The sequence below is a fragment of the Paroedura picta genome, chromosome 3 (assembly GCF_049243985.1).
Source record: "Paroedura picta isolate Pp20150507F chromosome 3, Ppicta_v3.0, whole genome shotgun sequence".
NCBI classification, from domain to species: domain Eukaryota; kingdom Metazoa; phylum Chordata; class Lepidosauria; order Squamata; family Gekkonidae; genus Paroedura; species Paroedura picta.
The window spans coordinates 163,852,736-163,867,203 of NC_135371.1; the positions used below are offsets into that span (position 1 = coordinate 163,852,736).

Below are 14,468 nucleotides of genomic sequence, written 5' to 3' on the forward strand. Positions count from 1 at the left end.
CTGACTGGAAGCAAAATTCATGGCTGCAAATACAGTGGCCACATTGTGCTTCTAACCTCTGTTGATTGCAAAGCATCAGTTCTGAGGTCCTCAAGGCGTGGCTTTTGTCCCTTACCCAGGATATCATACAGTTGCACATCAGTTGCCCATCTGACAAGGAAGACGAGAAGTCGGTGAAAGATGGTCTGGAGAAAGAAGAAAAGGAGAAAAATAAGGAGAAGGCCCCCAAGAAAATGCTGTCCAGAGGTAAGACGGTCTCCGCTTCTGGCGTGTCTAATAGTTTGTGGGCAAAGCTAGCCTGGGCTGCTGACTTTCAGGTGTGCCAGATGCACCCAGTTGCCAACCTCCAGGTGCCACCTGGCGACTTGCCGCTGTTATGGTTGCGCTCCAGATAACCAAGATTGGGTCCCCTGGGAGAAAATGGCCACTTTGGAGGGTGGACTCTCTGGCATTATACCCTGCTGAGGTCCCTCCCTGAACCCTGCCTTCCCCAGGCTCCAACCCCCAAATCTCCAGGTATTTCCCAGTCCAGGTATGGCAGCCCTAGAGATGTGTCATGTGATGGATCAGTATTGGTGCACACAGGGAAAGGCGCAAGGGGAGAATTTCCAAGGACATCTGTGCAATGTTGCTGAATGAGGGTTAGATATTTTTGTTTTGTTTAATCACTCTGTAGGAGTTTTTAAATGAAATTTTAAGCAGTATTTAGGGGTGTCATTTTGTACATGTTTGTCCTGAGCGTGGTGAGTTGGTTCTCAGAATTTCCATATCAGAAATTTGTTTTGGGGGGGATTAATAAAAATTTTAGTCCTTCAGGTCTAGTTCTGATAGTGTCCTGGAGATACAGGTAGATTTCTTATAGGAAGGGTTCTCTGTGCCTTGGAAAACGTACAGTTTAATGAAACTTGCTGAAACTTTTCAGGAGGACACATCTTGATTGCAATCCTTGAAATGGGATGTTTGCGTGATATTTATGTAGGGAATTCGTATGTTGCCTCTATGGAGACCAGAGGCATTTCATAAAATCAAAAAAAACCAATTCAATATAATAATTAAAAACTGAATTGTCAGCATGGAAAATAGTCCGGTGCATTAAAACAGCACAAAGCTACCTTCAGCAACCCCAAACAATCTGCATAAAAGAGTCCTTGGGGTAAAAGCCGAATGTCAACGCAACTAACCAGATCAAGATGGGTAGCCATATTAATCTGTTTGGAGCAGTAGAAAGTGCAAGAATCCAGGAGCTAAAGACTAGCAACATTGCTAGTCAGTCTTCAAGCAAAGGTTGGATGCACACTTTTCTTGGATGCTTTAGGATGCTTTGGGCTGATCCTGCGTTGAGCAGGGGGTTGGACTAGATGGCCTGTATGGCCCCTTCCAACTCTATGATTCTGTGATTCTATGATTTGTGGTAGGACAGGAGTTTTTGTGAGTCACTACTCACTTCTTCACATACTCACCTGAACAGGTACTTTGTGCACTCATAGAACAGGAAATAAAATTATAGCAGCCCTGCCACCTGCCGCTTTCTTATTAGAAGTAGCCTCAGGTGTGTGTGTGGGGGTGCAAATTCCACATGCCTCGATTGTTATTCAACTCCCCCCCCCAATCAGCTATCACGCACATGCCCTCTTCCGAGAGCCACATACTTGGTGGGATGGTTAAGAGTGACAGGTTCTGCTCTGGAGAACTGGGTTTGATTCCCCACTCCTCCTCCACAAGCTGGGTGACCTTGGTCCAGTCACAGTCCCTCGCGGAGCTCTCCCAGCCTCACCTACCCCACAGGATTTCTCTTGGGAAGAGAAAAGCATTTGTAAGCCACTTCTGGGACTCCTTCAAGTAGTAATAAGCAGGGTACAAAGCCCCCTAGCTCTTCTTTAGCACTAAGTGCCACCTCTCCGGCATCCTTTGCCTTCATAAACAATCCACAATTCTTGTTTTGAACATGCACAGGTTGGTGTCTTCCGACAGCCATCCAGGGATCATAAGCCTGAGATTGGTCGAAGTTCACCTAGGCTTAGGTGTTCTCCCCTTGTCCCCCCCCCCTCCTCCACTTTGTTCTGCCTTCCGTTCCACGGCGCGATGCTTGCAGACTTGTTTTTATAGACGTTATTTACCTAGGCCTTCTGCAAAGCAACGGAGGTCCTGTCCTCTCCCTTTGAAAGGCACAGCGGTTTGCACAAGGTCGCCAGGGAAATACGCGGCAGGGCCAGGAGCCGAATGCTTATCAGAAGTCTTTCAGACCGCCAGGGGTTATGTCCTGAAGTTATCCCGCTGTTGACTGCGACTCCACGGAAATTAACTCAGGCAGGTGGCGGTGATGCTGGCCGAGTTTTGTTCCTCCAACCCAGGCGTAGTCAAACTGCGGTCCTCCAGATGTCCATGGACTACAATTCCCAGGAGCCCCCTGCCAGCGAATGCTGGCAGGGGGCTCCTGGGAATTGTAGTCCATGGACATCTGGAGGGCCGCAGTTTGACTACCCCTGCTCCAACCGCTGCCCTTTTGAGACTCATTTGGAATTTCTGTTGCTTCCTCCGTAAATAAGACTGTATTGGGCAGATCCCTCCTGGAGTCCTGTGTACAGTTCTGGAGGCCTCACTGCAAAAAGGACATGGACAGAATGGAAAAGGCGCAGAGGAGAGTGGCAAGGATGATCCGGGGCCTGGGGACCGAGCCCTGTGAGGAAAGGCTGAGGGGCTTGGGAATGTTCAGCCTGGAGAAGAGGAGGTGGAGAGGGGACAGGATGGCTCTCTTTCAATATTTGAAAGGTTATCATTTCGAGGAGGGCAGGGAAATGTTTTTATTGGCAGCAGAGGACAGGTTTAAACTATGTGGAGAACAATATAGGCTAGATATCAGGAAAAAAGTTTTCACAGGGTAGTTCAGTAGTGGAATCAGCTGCCTAAGGAGGTGGTGAGCCCCCCCCCTTTTATTGGCGGTCTTCAAGCAGCAGCTGGACAGAGACTTCTCCTGGATGCTTCAGGCTGATCCTGCATTGAGCAGGGGGTGGGACTAGATGGCCTGTCCGGCCCCTCCCAACTCTATGATTCTATGATTCTAAGCAGCGGCTGGACAGAGACTTCTCCTGGATGCTTTGGGCTGATCCTGCATTGATCAGGGGGTGGGACTAGATGGCCTGTCCGGCCCCTCCCAACTCTATGATTCTATGATTCTAAGCAGCGGCTGGACAGAGACTTCTCCTGGATGCTTTGGGCTGATCCTGCATTGATCAGGGGGTGGGACTAGATGGCCTGTCTGGCACCTCCAAACTCTATGATTCCATGACTTATCTCTTGGCTGAGGCTTTTTTTTTCTTGTTGCCTTCATTTTAGATTCCAGCCAGGAATACACGGACTCCACTGGAATAGATTTGCATGAATTTTTAGTAAATACACTGAAGAAAAACCCAAGGTAGGTTGCAGTGTGGCCGCTCAGCTCGATTGGCACTTGGAGAGAAGTTCCTGCAAGCTCGTGTGATGGAGCTCAGAATGTGGACAGGAGATGGAAAAGGGTAGTAGCGGCTGTTGGGATCTGGGATCTGGTTCATAGTTGTGTATAATCAGTCTGGGGAGGGACGGGTTAGGAGACCTCTTAACTGGTGAGGCGAAAATACTGAGATGCTAGAGCTGCCATTCTGAACCTTTTGGTTGGTGTAGTGGTTAGGAGTGCGGACTTCTAATCTGGCGAGCCGGGTTCGATCCTGCACTCCCCCACATGCAGCCAGCTGGGTGACCTTGGGCTCACCACGGAGCTGATAAAGCTATTCTGACCAAGAAGAGATATCAGGGCTCTCTCAGCCTCACCCACCTCACAGGGTGTCTGTTGTGGGGAGAGGAAAGGGAAGGCGACTGTAAGCCGCTTTGAGCCTCCTTTGGGTAGAGAAGCACGTCTCTCCATCCTAGATGGTGTACAGCTATCAGTGGTTCACTCCACCAGGAACCTGGCTCTGTGCAGGTTTGGGAGCGAATGACAGCCATAGGCCATGCCCATTCCCTTTAACTGCCCTGCAGGCCTCGCCCTTGCTGCCTGTGCCTCCGTTGCTCGGGCAGAGATCTGGCCCTGGGTGCAAAGCAAAATTGTCCGGTGTGCCACCGTTGGCCGTGTATCCTGGACGTTGCCAACATAAGTCTGCAAACCATCGATCAATCAGTCAGATTCTATTACAGCGTTTGCCAGCCTTGAGAAAAATGTAAAAACAAGAAGCTTGAAATAAAAACAACCGCACTAGTAAAACAGGTCAGGCAAAAGGAAAAGCGATACAATAGGGGCCTTTTCGCACAGGGATCTTTGTTGCAAATTGTTTGCGGAATGAAAAATCGCCATTTAAAATAGTGGAATTCGTCGTTATGCATACCTGCCTTTGTAGTGGAATCAGTTGCGTTTTTTAGCGTTTCCCACAGGCTTCCGGTCTCGGCAGAAATCGCTAGAAAGGAAGCGCTATTGCCAAGCTCGTCCCGCCCCTGGCCGTCAAGCAGCCAATGGGCAGCCGTTAGCATGCTCCCAAACAGCCCCTTTCCCTTTAAGAAAGGTTTAAAAAAAAAAAAATGACCCATAGCAACGAATCTAGGTAGATTCGTTGCTACGGAGAGACCCATCCAGCTGCCTAATGTGAGCTGTCGTTTGATTGTATGATCGTTTGCACGCTGCCTCGAGTGATAAAAAAAAAATCCCCCCCCCCTCTCACGGGCACGATTTTCGGCTGAATTTATTTGTAAAAAATAAAGGGACTTTATTTCAGCAAACGGGCTTTTCAGTGAAGGACTGAAGCCAGGGAAGCCTCTAAACAGAAAGAGGCTCGCCGGTGCGTTTATCCCCGCTCGCTCGGAGAAAAAAAAATGGCGATCGCTTCGCCGGAAGTTTGGAGGAGAGAGCCAGGGGGAGGGACTTTGAAGAACCAGCAACAATGGTAACGCACAGGTCTTTAGCGCTACTGTTGCAGATTGGTTGCAGGAGTGTATCGCTATCCGGAGGGTGAATCCACTTTTCTGGATTCCCCTGAAAGCGCCACAACGAAGCGCTTTTTGCTGATTGGTTTCAGGATTGTTGCAGATTGTCTACGACGTCGTGGGTTATGGCAAATTAGTAGCGTTTCCAAATAGCAACCATTCTGCTACTTTGAAGCCGTGCGAAATGGCCCTAGGAATTCTACTGAGTGGTCTCAGCTTAATTAAAATCGCGCAACATTTTGCTCCTTGGAAGGCGATAGGGGTGTTATCTCCCACAAGGAGCTTTTTGATCCGCTCCTCTTTGCCCTCAACATGAAAAGGGCACCTGAAAGAAAAACACGGCTAACGGTTTCCGGGTCCTTAGTCTTACAAGGGCAGAAACTTTCCTCCCCAGGGATCTTATTAAACTTCCCCTCCAAAATAGCAGAGGGTAAGGCTGAACATGTGTATGCTCTTCTGTGGCTATTTATTTCCAACAGATAAAGATTGGGGGCAAGTGGTAATATATGTCCGCCAGGGAGAGACACAGTGAATGAAGGGGACCTTGAAAGGTCCCTTTGACACTCAGTGTTGTTGACCCTTTGGTTTAACGGGTGCCTAGCTTGGTCCTAGCCTAAATTAAAAATTGCCGTATCAGTAGGTGGAGCAATCTTTAAAAATGTGTATGTATATATCTCTATATATTTGTATCGGTATCTCTCTATATATATCTTAACCACAAGTGGCTCTAATATTTGTGAAAAGCCTCTATGGGAGGAGCGGTGTCTGGGACACGTCCAGGTCTCCAGCCTCCGCTTCCGGCTGCACAGGCCAATACGGGTGCACCCAGCAAAGCTGGGCTCACCCGGATTGGCCCAGCCCCTGGAGTGCCTGCCCCCAGAAGCCAGCCACAAGGCTCTCAGGCAGCCTTGTGCCCAGACACAGCCTGCCCGCCAAGGAGTGTGCTCCCGCAACACTCTGGCTCATCTGCTGGTCGACCTGGCTGCCAGCTTGTCTAGCAGGGTGACTGGCTGTGGAGCCATTGGCCCATCTGCCAGTGGGAAGACCAGGTAGGGTGATGGGGCCTGCTATTAGCGCCCATTGCATTCTTGCGTGCAATGGGCTTTCAGCCTAGTATATCTATATTTACTATGCTTATTCAGCTCTTAGGTGGGGTTCCCAGTGGACTCCCATCCATGTTCAGCAGGAACATGGTCTTCACTGGGCTATTGAGGTGAAGGCTGCATTGAGATGGTCTTGCATTGAAGATGGAGGTAATTCTCCTATTGTGGGCTGAAAAACAGAAAGGTGCATTCACATACTGCAGGAAGAAATCGGAATAAAAATAATTGGTACAAGTTAGGAAGGAAGGAGCCTTAATTGCTTTAAAAACCTTCCTATAAATAGCTTCCCAATGCTTCTCTATAAAGTGCCTCCTGCTAGCTCACGAATAAACAATGTCAAACCTGAGTGCCAGGCCCCGCCTGGGTTCTGATATATTGTGTTTCTAATTATACAGGCAATAAGTGAGCCCTTCGGGATGTTATGATCCCGGGAGCCATAACCGTTGTGCCAGAAAAGAATCCACTTGAACAACAATAATAAAAGAAGGCTTTACTTTGAACTCACAGTATCTGTTTTGTAGCTGGAAATGCAGAGGCAGGGTGGCGACGCCTCTCCCGTTGAATTACCTTGAACTTTATGCTTCGTCTTCTTCGCATGGAGGGCACGAAGCTGCCGTTCTGCAAAGAAATCCTGACTGTATGTCTCCCCCCCCTTCCCCGCCCCATCTCCTTGTGCTTCTTCAACAGGGATAGGATGATGCTGCTAAAATTAGAACAGGAGATCCTGGAATTTATTAACGATAACAAGTAAGTAGTCTGGGTTGCCGGTTTGTGCGGTTTGAGGGGCTGCCGGTCTGAGAAGATCCGGAGTAATTGTGCTGCCTGATAGCAAAGCTCTTCTGATCTCCAGCTGTGCTTCGAAATCTCTCTTTCCAACTTTATATGTTCCCAGAATTTATCTTGCCCCCTTGTTCTCCCCCTTGTCCAGCAACGACTGTCTTGGTTTTGGGGACAGGGCTACGTGGTGCAGAGAATGCGGGACTGGCGGGCAAATTGGCATCCCTGTGTCTCCTCCCTTGACCCCTTTCTGAGAAACCACTAGTAAAGTTCCACGTCTGGTGCGGCTGTGGGGTGTTCCCTGCGTTCTCTCAGGGACAAGGGAACGTTCAAACTGCGGGTTCCATCGCAGGGAACACAGGACTGCCATTTTTAGTGGCAGCTCCGTGTTGTAGATCTGCCCTCAATGGGAACTCCTTCCCTACAAATCTTTAAACAGGAGTTCCGGGAGCCTGTGTTCCAAAATGGTCGATTCTCTTCCGATAGAAGTGTCCATCCATTATAAGGAAGATCAGCCTTCAATGCTACACTTCTGTAATCCTTTTGGGAAATCCAGGCGCCTGGGCTCCCGATGTTTTACAAACAAAAGCTTCAAAAGATAACAGGAATAAACTACTCAGGAGTGTGACATTCGGGATGCAGTCCTGTGCACACTGACCCTGCGAGTAAGACCCACTTAACCGAATGGGGCTTACTTCTGAATACGCTTGGGACAGGATCGCACTGGACAGGTAACAAGCGGGAAAGCTCTCGCAGTCCTTGAAGAGCTTTCACAGACACCAGCTTCTGTTCCTGTTCTCCCAACTTCCTGCCCTCCACAAAGTCAGATTTGCAGCCAAACACTTAACCAAGCAATTGGTGCCCCTTTTGGGGCTGAAGGGTTTCTTGCCCTGTCCGACAGGGCCATTGAGTCAGAGCTCCTGTGTCATTTCAGCAAAGTTGCCACCATTCATTCTGTTCCCAGTGAACCTGCAGATTTCTCTGTGTGTGTGTGTTTTCCTGCTGTTGACTGAATCTTTAAAGCAAAACCAGCGACCCAGTTAAAATATGGCTTCTCTGAGAAAAAAAATTGAGTATCGGTGGTGGCAGGGGTTTCCAAGGGCCGATGAAAGCAGCCCTTCAGTGAAAGAGGCCCTTTGGGTGCTCCGGGTGTACTGGGGTGCCTTTGAGCAGACATTTGTGGTATTCTGGTAAGAGCCAGCTTGGTGGAGTGGTTAGGAGCGTGGACTTCTAATCTGGAGAGCCGGGTTTGATTCCCCGCTCCTCCTCATGCAGCCAGGTGGTTGACCTTGGACTTGTCACAGCCCTGACTGAGCGGGAATATCAGGGCTCTCTCAGCCTCGCCTCCATCCCAGGATGTTTGTTGTAGGGAGAGGAAAGGGAAAGCGACTGTAAGCTGATAGAGAAAAGCAGCATATAAGAACCAACACTACTTCTTCTAATAAAAGGCATTTCTATAGGGTGCCCCTTTCACGTAGGCCCTTAAGCATCACCCAGCTATCAGCTGTTATTCCTCTGGGGTGGGCCCTCTCCCTTCTCCATACCCTATGTGCTTAAGTTGGTTTTCCATTTCAGCAGAGCAGCTTGCTCATTGGCTGAAAGGAATTGCTTGCTTCAGTTTAAGCCAGGCTTTCTCAACTAGAGTTTCATGAAGCCCTGGGGCTGCTCGATGGCCCTGCAAGGGTTTCCCGAATGGGTGGGAGTTAATTCATTTTTCTATATATGTTCAAAATTTGTTAAGCATTTATCGGGTGATGTGACCACATATGGTCATGTCGACCCACCCACCCCTCCCAAAATGGCCAACGATGGGCCCAGAGGGAGTGGGAAGGGGAGGGGCCCCAGGTGAGCGTGGACAGAGCTATGCTACTCAGCCACGCTCAGCACCACTTCTGGGGTTTCTCGAAGCCTGAAGAATGTTTTAGGGGCTTCTCAATGGTAAGAAAGTTGAGAAAGGCTGGGTCAGGCAAATGAGTGGGGCAATAAATCTAGGGAGACGCTCATCCTTCCCCTTCATTGGTGGCAACAGACACAGAAATTAAACCTCAAGAGCAGGGGTAGTCAAACTGCGGCCCTCCAGATGTCCATGGACTACAACTCCCAGAAGCCCCTGCTTGCAGGGGCTTCTGGGAATTGTAGTCCATGGACATCTGGAGGGCCGCAGTTTGACTACCCCTGCTCAAGAGAGTCTCGCTGCCATCCCCTGTCCCGGTTCGGCAAAGAACTTGTGTGTTTCTGTAAGGGCCTCACTATTGTTCAAATGACCTGTTCAGGCAGCGTTAACTTTTCTCTTGTCTTTTCTTCTGTCTCTCCTCCCCGCCTCCCCCATCCTCGGGCTTTGCCACCATCAGCAATCAGTTCAAGAAGTTTCCCCAAATGACCTCATACCACAGAATGCTTTTACATCGGGTAGCTGCCTATTTCGGCATGGACCACAACGTAGACCAAACGGGGAAAGCCGTCATCATCAACAAGACCAGTAACACAAGAATGTAAGGCAAGAACGGGTTTTAAACCAGGGTCGGGTGGGTGGAAACGCGGATCAATGCTAATACTCTGTTCTCTAGAGCATTTTTGCGTGCAGTAGCTTGGAATCCCACTGTGTTATTTCCACGTGCGCGTTCCCCGTTGCGCAAGCGTGGTTCACTTGGAGCAGGCAGTGCTTGCTCCTGTATCCTGAAACAGCCGAGCACCTGTGGGAACGATTGCGCACGGGGAACGGCTGCCTGTGAGCCGGCTGTGCGTCGTGCTGGAGGGTCAGTGCATTGGCAAAGACACCCCCACTTTGGCTTGGGAGCAAGTCCTCTGGCACGGCGAATAGAACAGTGTGTGAGTCGAGCAATATTCAGTACGGACTGTAGAATCCAAGCCTTGTTAATCAATACAGTGTAAGGGAGGACTGTCCCCACTCAGCCTCATTTTGAAGGCTTTAAAGATGCTGGCTTGCCAAGTCCATCTGATGTTTTGTGGCAAAAGTGAGACAAGCTGCAATCCAAAAGACACCTTTTCCAGGAGTGATAACCCCCCCCCCCGAATAACATGGGGGCTTACTTCTGAGTAGACCTGCCTAGGATTGCTCTCGCTTTCCCTTAGTTGTCACTCTTCGTCTGTTAGAGAAAGTAAACATGCTGACCCTTTTACCGTGGTCCTTTCCTGCCATCTAAGTTGACTGGCTTCTTTCTAGGAAGAGGGCCTCCTAAGAGCATCTAAAACTGCTTTTTGCAGCCCCCAAATCACCGGTCTGTCTCAGTCAGCTGTGACTCTCTAATCTGGCGATCTCTCCCAACCCCTGGCATCTCGTGCCCTTTTAAACTGGAGATGCCAGGGACGGAACCTTGGCGGCTTGGGCACAGGCTGTGCCAGTGAAGCCTGAGCCCTATAGCAACTGTGCTCCCCAGTTTTGAGATGCTGGCCCTTGCTGTTGCACCCAGCATCACCCTCTTCATGCCCTTCCGGCTTCTCTCGAGAAGGTGGTGAAGGGAGCCAAGGGCAGTGAATGGCCTTGTAGATCAGGCTCCCCTCTGCCCAGCCAAAGGACCCTCGTCAGCCTCCCACCTTCTCTGCCGAGTTGTTGATGAGGACAGGGGGACTTGGCGGTGGTTCCTGGTTCTTCCTTCCTTTGTGGAATCATTCGGCTTTCCTACCCCTCCTCCCAGTGTCTTGTAGATGTGCTAGAGAGCCAGCTTGGTGTAGTGGTTAGAAGTGCGGACTTCTACTAATCTGGCGAGCCGGGTTCGATTCTGTACTCCCCCACATGCAGCCAGCTGGGTGATCTTGGGCTCACCACAGCACTGATAAAGCTGTTCTGACTGAGCAGAAATATCAGGGCTCTCTCAGCCTCACCCACCCCACAGGGTGTCTGTTGTGGGGAGAGGAAAGGGAAGGCAGTAATATCAGGGCTCTCTCAGCCTCACCCACCCTTCACCCACCCCTGGGTTAAGTCCAAAGAGTGGCCCAGGTGGTGGGACTTATCCTGGGGACTTGAGGACGGGCAGCATAGCACAGATCCAGACATTGGCATTTCTAAACCAGGAGCTCCTCAGAAGCCAGTCCTCTTGCTTGCACGCAGCCACGGTTCTGATCCCTTCCCGTCCGGGTTACTGCACAGTTGATCCATTCTCCCAACCCCCAGCGTGCAGACTGCTAACTCGGCCTCCCGACTTTCTGCCAGCCCTCCTGACTAAAGGTGTTTTGGGGTCTTCTCCACAGCCCTGAACAGAGGTTCTCCGAGCACATTAAAGACGAGAAGAGCTCTGAGTTTCCACAGAGGTTCATCCTCAAGCGAGACGATTCCAGCATGGACCGGGACGACAATCAGGTGATTGCAGCGAGGGGAAGCTCCTTACGGACATGGCCGCAGGTTGCTTTCCTTTGCTTCTTCCTGCCCGTTGGGAGTCTGCACGCTTGTTTTTTCAGTGTCCTGGTGCCTCTGGTGCAGTAGTGCCCCCCCCCCACCTCCCGAACTCTGGGCTGAGAATTGTACTTGTATGCAGGGCCCAATCCGTGGCTTTTTAAGATAATTTTTTTAAAATTTATTTTAATAAATTGACAGCATGTTTCAGAATGTTACAGAAAGAATAAACCAAACTAAGGTTTTAGAGATATTTCAGGGTGCCTGTTGTGGGGAGAGGAAAGGGAAGGCGACTGGAAGCCGCTTTGAGACTCCTTCGGGTAGAGAAAAGCGGCATATAAGAACCAACTCTTCTTCTTCTTCAGTAATATCAGGGCTCTCTCAGCCTCCCCTCCCTCACAGAGTGTCTGTTGTGGGGGGAGGAAAGGGAAGGTGACTGTAAGCCATTCTGAGACTCCTTTGGGTAAAGAAAAGCAGCATATAAGAACCAACTCTTCTTCCTCTTCAGTAATATCGGGGCTCTCTCAGCCACCCCTCCCTCACAGGGTGTCTGTTGTGGGGGGAGGAAAGGGAAGGCGAATGTAAGCCGCTTTGAGACTCCTTCGGGTAGAGAAAAGCGGCATATAATAACTCTTCTTCATACGGAAGAAAGACACAGTAACATGACGTTTTTCTTCTTGGCTTAATTGATGCAGATGAGACTCAGAACATGTGCAGTAAAATTCCACCTGCTCCCACTACAATTGGCTCCAAAATAGGTAATCACTGTCCAACGTTAAAATGTTCTTCCTCAGTGGCCAAAGTAGAAACATGATCGATATATAAATATCATACATCTTGAACAGAAAAGAGTGAATTTGTATGTAACTAAAAACATGGAAAACAAGTAAATGCATGGGTTATGGTTTTTACCGCATTGTAATTAAAGTATTGGTAACTATGCTGTGCTATTATTTAGGCACATTTAGAATTTGTTATATAGAGGAAATACATTGTACACAATTCAGGTATGCTGAATTGAATGTATGGAAAACCTATTATTATTATTGTTGTTGTTGTTGTTGTTGTTGTTGTTGTTGTTGTTATTATTATTATTATTATTATTATTATTATTATTATTATTATTATTATTATTATTATTATTATTATTATTATAATAAAACCCCACATACATAAATTTAAGAATGAAAATCTTACTCAACCCCCCAATACAAGAATAACCCGGCGGCAAAAAAAGATCTCACCCCCACCCCCAATTTCAAATAGCCCCCCCCCCCATGCCTCAGGAGAAGGTCAGGGGGGTGCCGTCAATCCAACCGCATAGGTGACTAATCTAACCTGGATTGGATATCTGGGTATCTTTTAGGATCTTCTTTATTGGAATAGTTCATTGCATACTGCATTTGTGACATGCAAATCCAGTCTTTCCTGTTCAGGCCCCTGTGATATTTATATAGTGATCATGTTTCGGCTTTAACCACTGACGAAGAACACCCGCTCCGAAAACGAGGTATCCATCGGGATTCGTTGTCTCTCCCATAATTGTCCTAATAGAATAAACTTTCAAGCCTTGAAGTCCGCTTGTCCTTCTTTATGCGGACCCTGTGTAAATATATAATGGGAATGTAATATATAATGGGAATTTATGGGGGTTTTACCGTGGTTTTAATGTTTTACTGTGAACCGCCGTGTGACCTTCTGGCGAACGGCGGTATACAAGTTTTAATAATGAATGAATGAATGAATGAATGAATGAATGAATGAATGAATGAATGAATGAATGAATGAATGAATGAATGAAGCTGGCTGATATCAGAATGCCTAATATTTCTCTGTGTGATACAGTGCGCGTAACCCCATGATGAGAAAGAGAAGCCACACGATTTCCCCACTGTATATTTGAAAGTACAAGCATGTTAAGCTCTTTGCTTTGACGCATGGCAACTTCCTATACCATCAGCGGGGCTTTCTTTCCTTCTCGAGTCTTTTAGAATTCAGATCACGATCCAAAGAGAAGCATTCGGAGGAACAACGCAAAGGACTTCGTAACTGGCCATGTACAAGCCCTGATCTGTAAAACAGTGTCTTTAACAGGGATTTCCCCCCCAGAGTTGACAGATTAGCAGAGTTTAAGTTAGCTTAATCTCATTAGCGAAGCTTTCCTGGCTCTGGGCCAGCTTGAATGGGCAAAGTCAAGAGTACACTTGCTTGGTCCATTTGGGGTGATTTTGCTTTTAGTGCAGGGGTAGTCAAACTGCGGCCCTCCAGATGTCCATGGACTACAATTCCCAGGAGCCCCTGCCAGCGAATGCTGGCAGGGGGCTCCTGGGAATTGTAGTCCATGGACATCTGGAGGGCCGCAGTTTGACTACCCCTGTTTTAGTGTTTTATTCCGGTCAGGAATACAGAAAAGAAAATGGGAAAAGGCGGCCCATTCGTCCTGGCGGAGCAACGTAAAGGCAGAACAAGATGCTGCACATGATGTTCTCGATGGCGGGTGTCCCTTGTACTGTTAATGATCACAATCAGTTTTGCCAAGCGCATGCCTCCTTGTCATCCGGAGTGCGCATTTCAGAACAGTGGGGATCGGCCGATTTTTCTTGTTTCTTTTGGCCACCTCGCTTTGAAGTCTGTAAGCAAAATCTGCTTTTTAGGAGTCACGACATCCTCATGCAGCGTTTCCTCCCATGTTAGCTCAGAGAACCCCTCGTGTGCGACTCTTCTGAGAGCCAGTTTGGTGTAGTGGTGAGGAGTGCGGACTTCTAATCTGGCATGCCAGGTTCGATTCTGCATTCCCCCACATGCAGCCAGCTGGGTGACCTTGGGCTCGCCACAGCACTGATAAAGCTGTTCTGACCGAGCAGTGATATTAGGGCTCTCTCAGCCTCACCCACCTCACAGGGTGTCTGTTGTGGGGAGAGGAATGGGAAGGCGACTGTAAGCCGCTTTGAGCCTCCTTCGGGTAGGGAAAAGCGGCATATAAGAACCAACTCTTCTTCTTCTTCAGTAATCTCAGAGCTCTCTCAGCCTCACCCACCCCACAGGGTGTCTGTTGTGGGGAGAGGAAAGGGAAGGCGACTGTAAGCCGCTTTGAGCCTCCTTCGGGTAGGGAAAAGCGGCATATAAGAACCAACTCTTCTTCTTCTTCAGTAATCTCAGGGCTCTCTCAGCCTCACCCACCCCACAGGGTGTCTGTTGTGGGGAGAGGAAAGGGAAGGCGACTGTAAGCCGCTTTGAGCCTCCTTTGGGTAGGGAAAAGTGGCATATAAGAACCAACTCTTCTTCAGTAA

General features: G+C 48.8%; 1 protein-coding gene across 11 annotated transcripts in view; it reads left to right on the top strand.

The window, feature by feature from the left end:
- Positions 1–14,468, top strand: part of R3HDM2 (R3H domain containing 2) — a 180,360-nt gene that overhangs the window by 113,951 nt on the left and 51,941 nt on the right. For all 11 annotated transcript variants that reach the window (XM_077329210.1, XM_077329199.1, XM_077329202.1 and 8 more), the window contains exons 5-9: positions 120–246; positions 3,334–3,412; positions 6,738–6,797; positions 9,179–9,319; positions 11,037–11,145. In XM_077329210.1, coding sequence (XP_077185325.1) covers positions 120–246; positions 3,334–3,412; positions 6,738–6,797; positions 9,179–9,319; positions 11,037–11,145 — 516 coding nt within the window. The remainder of the gene's footprint in view (positions 1–119; positions 247–3,333; positions 3,413–6,737; positions 6,798–9,178; positions 9,320–11,036; positions 11,146–14,468) is intronic.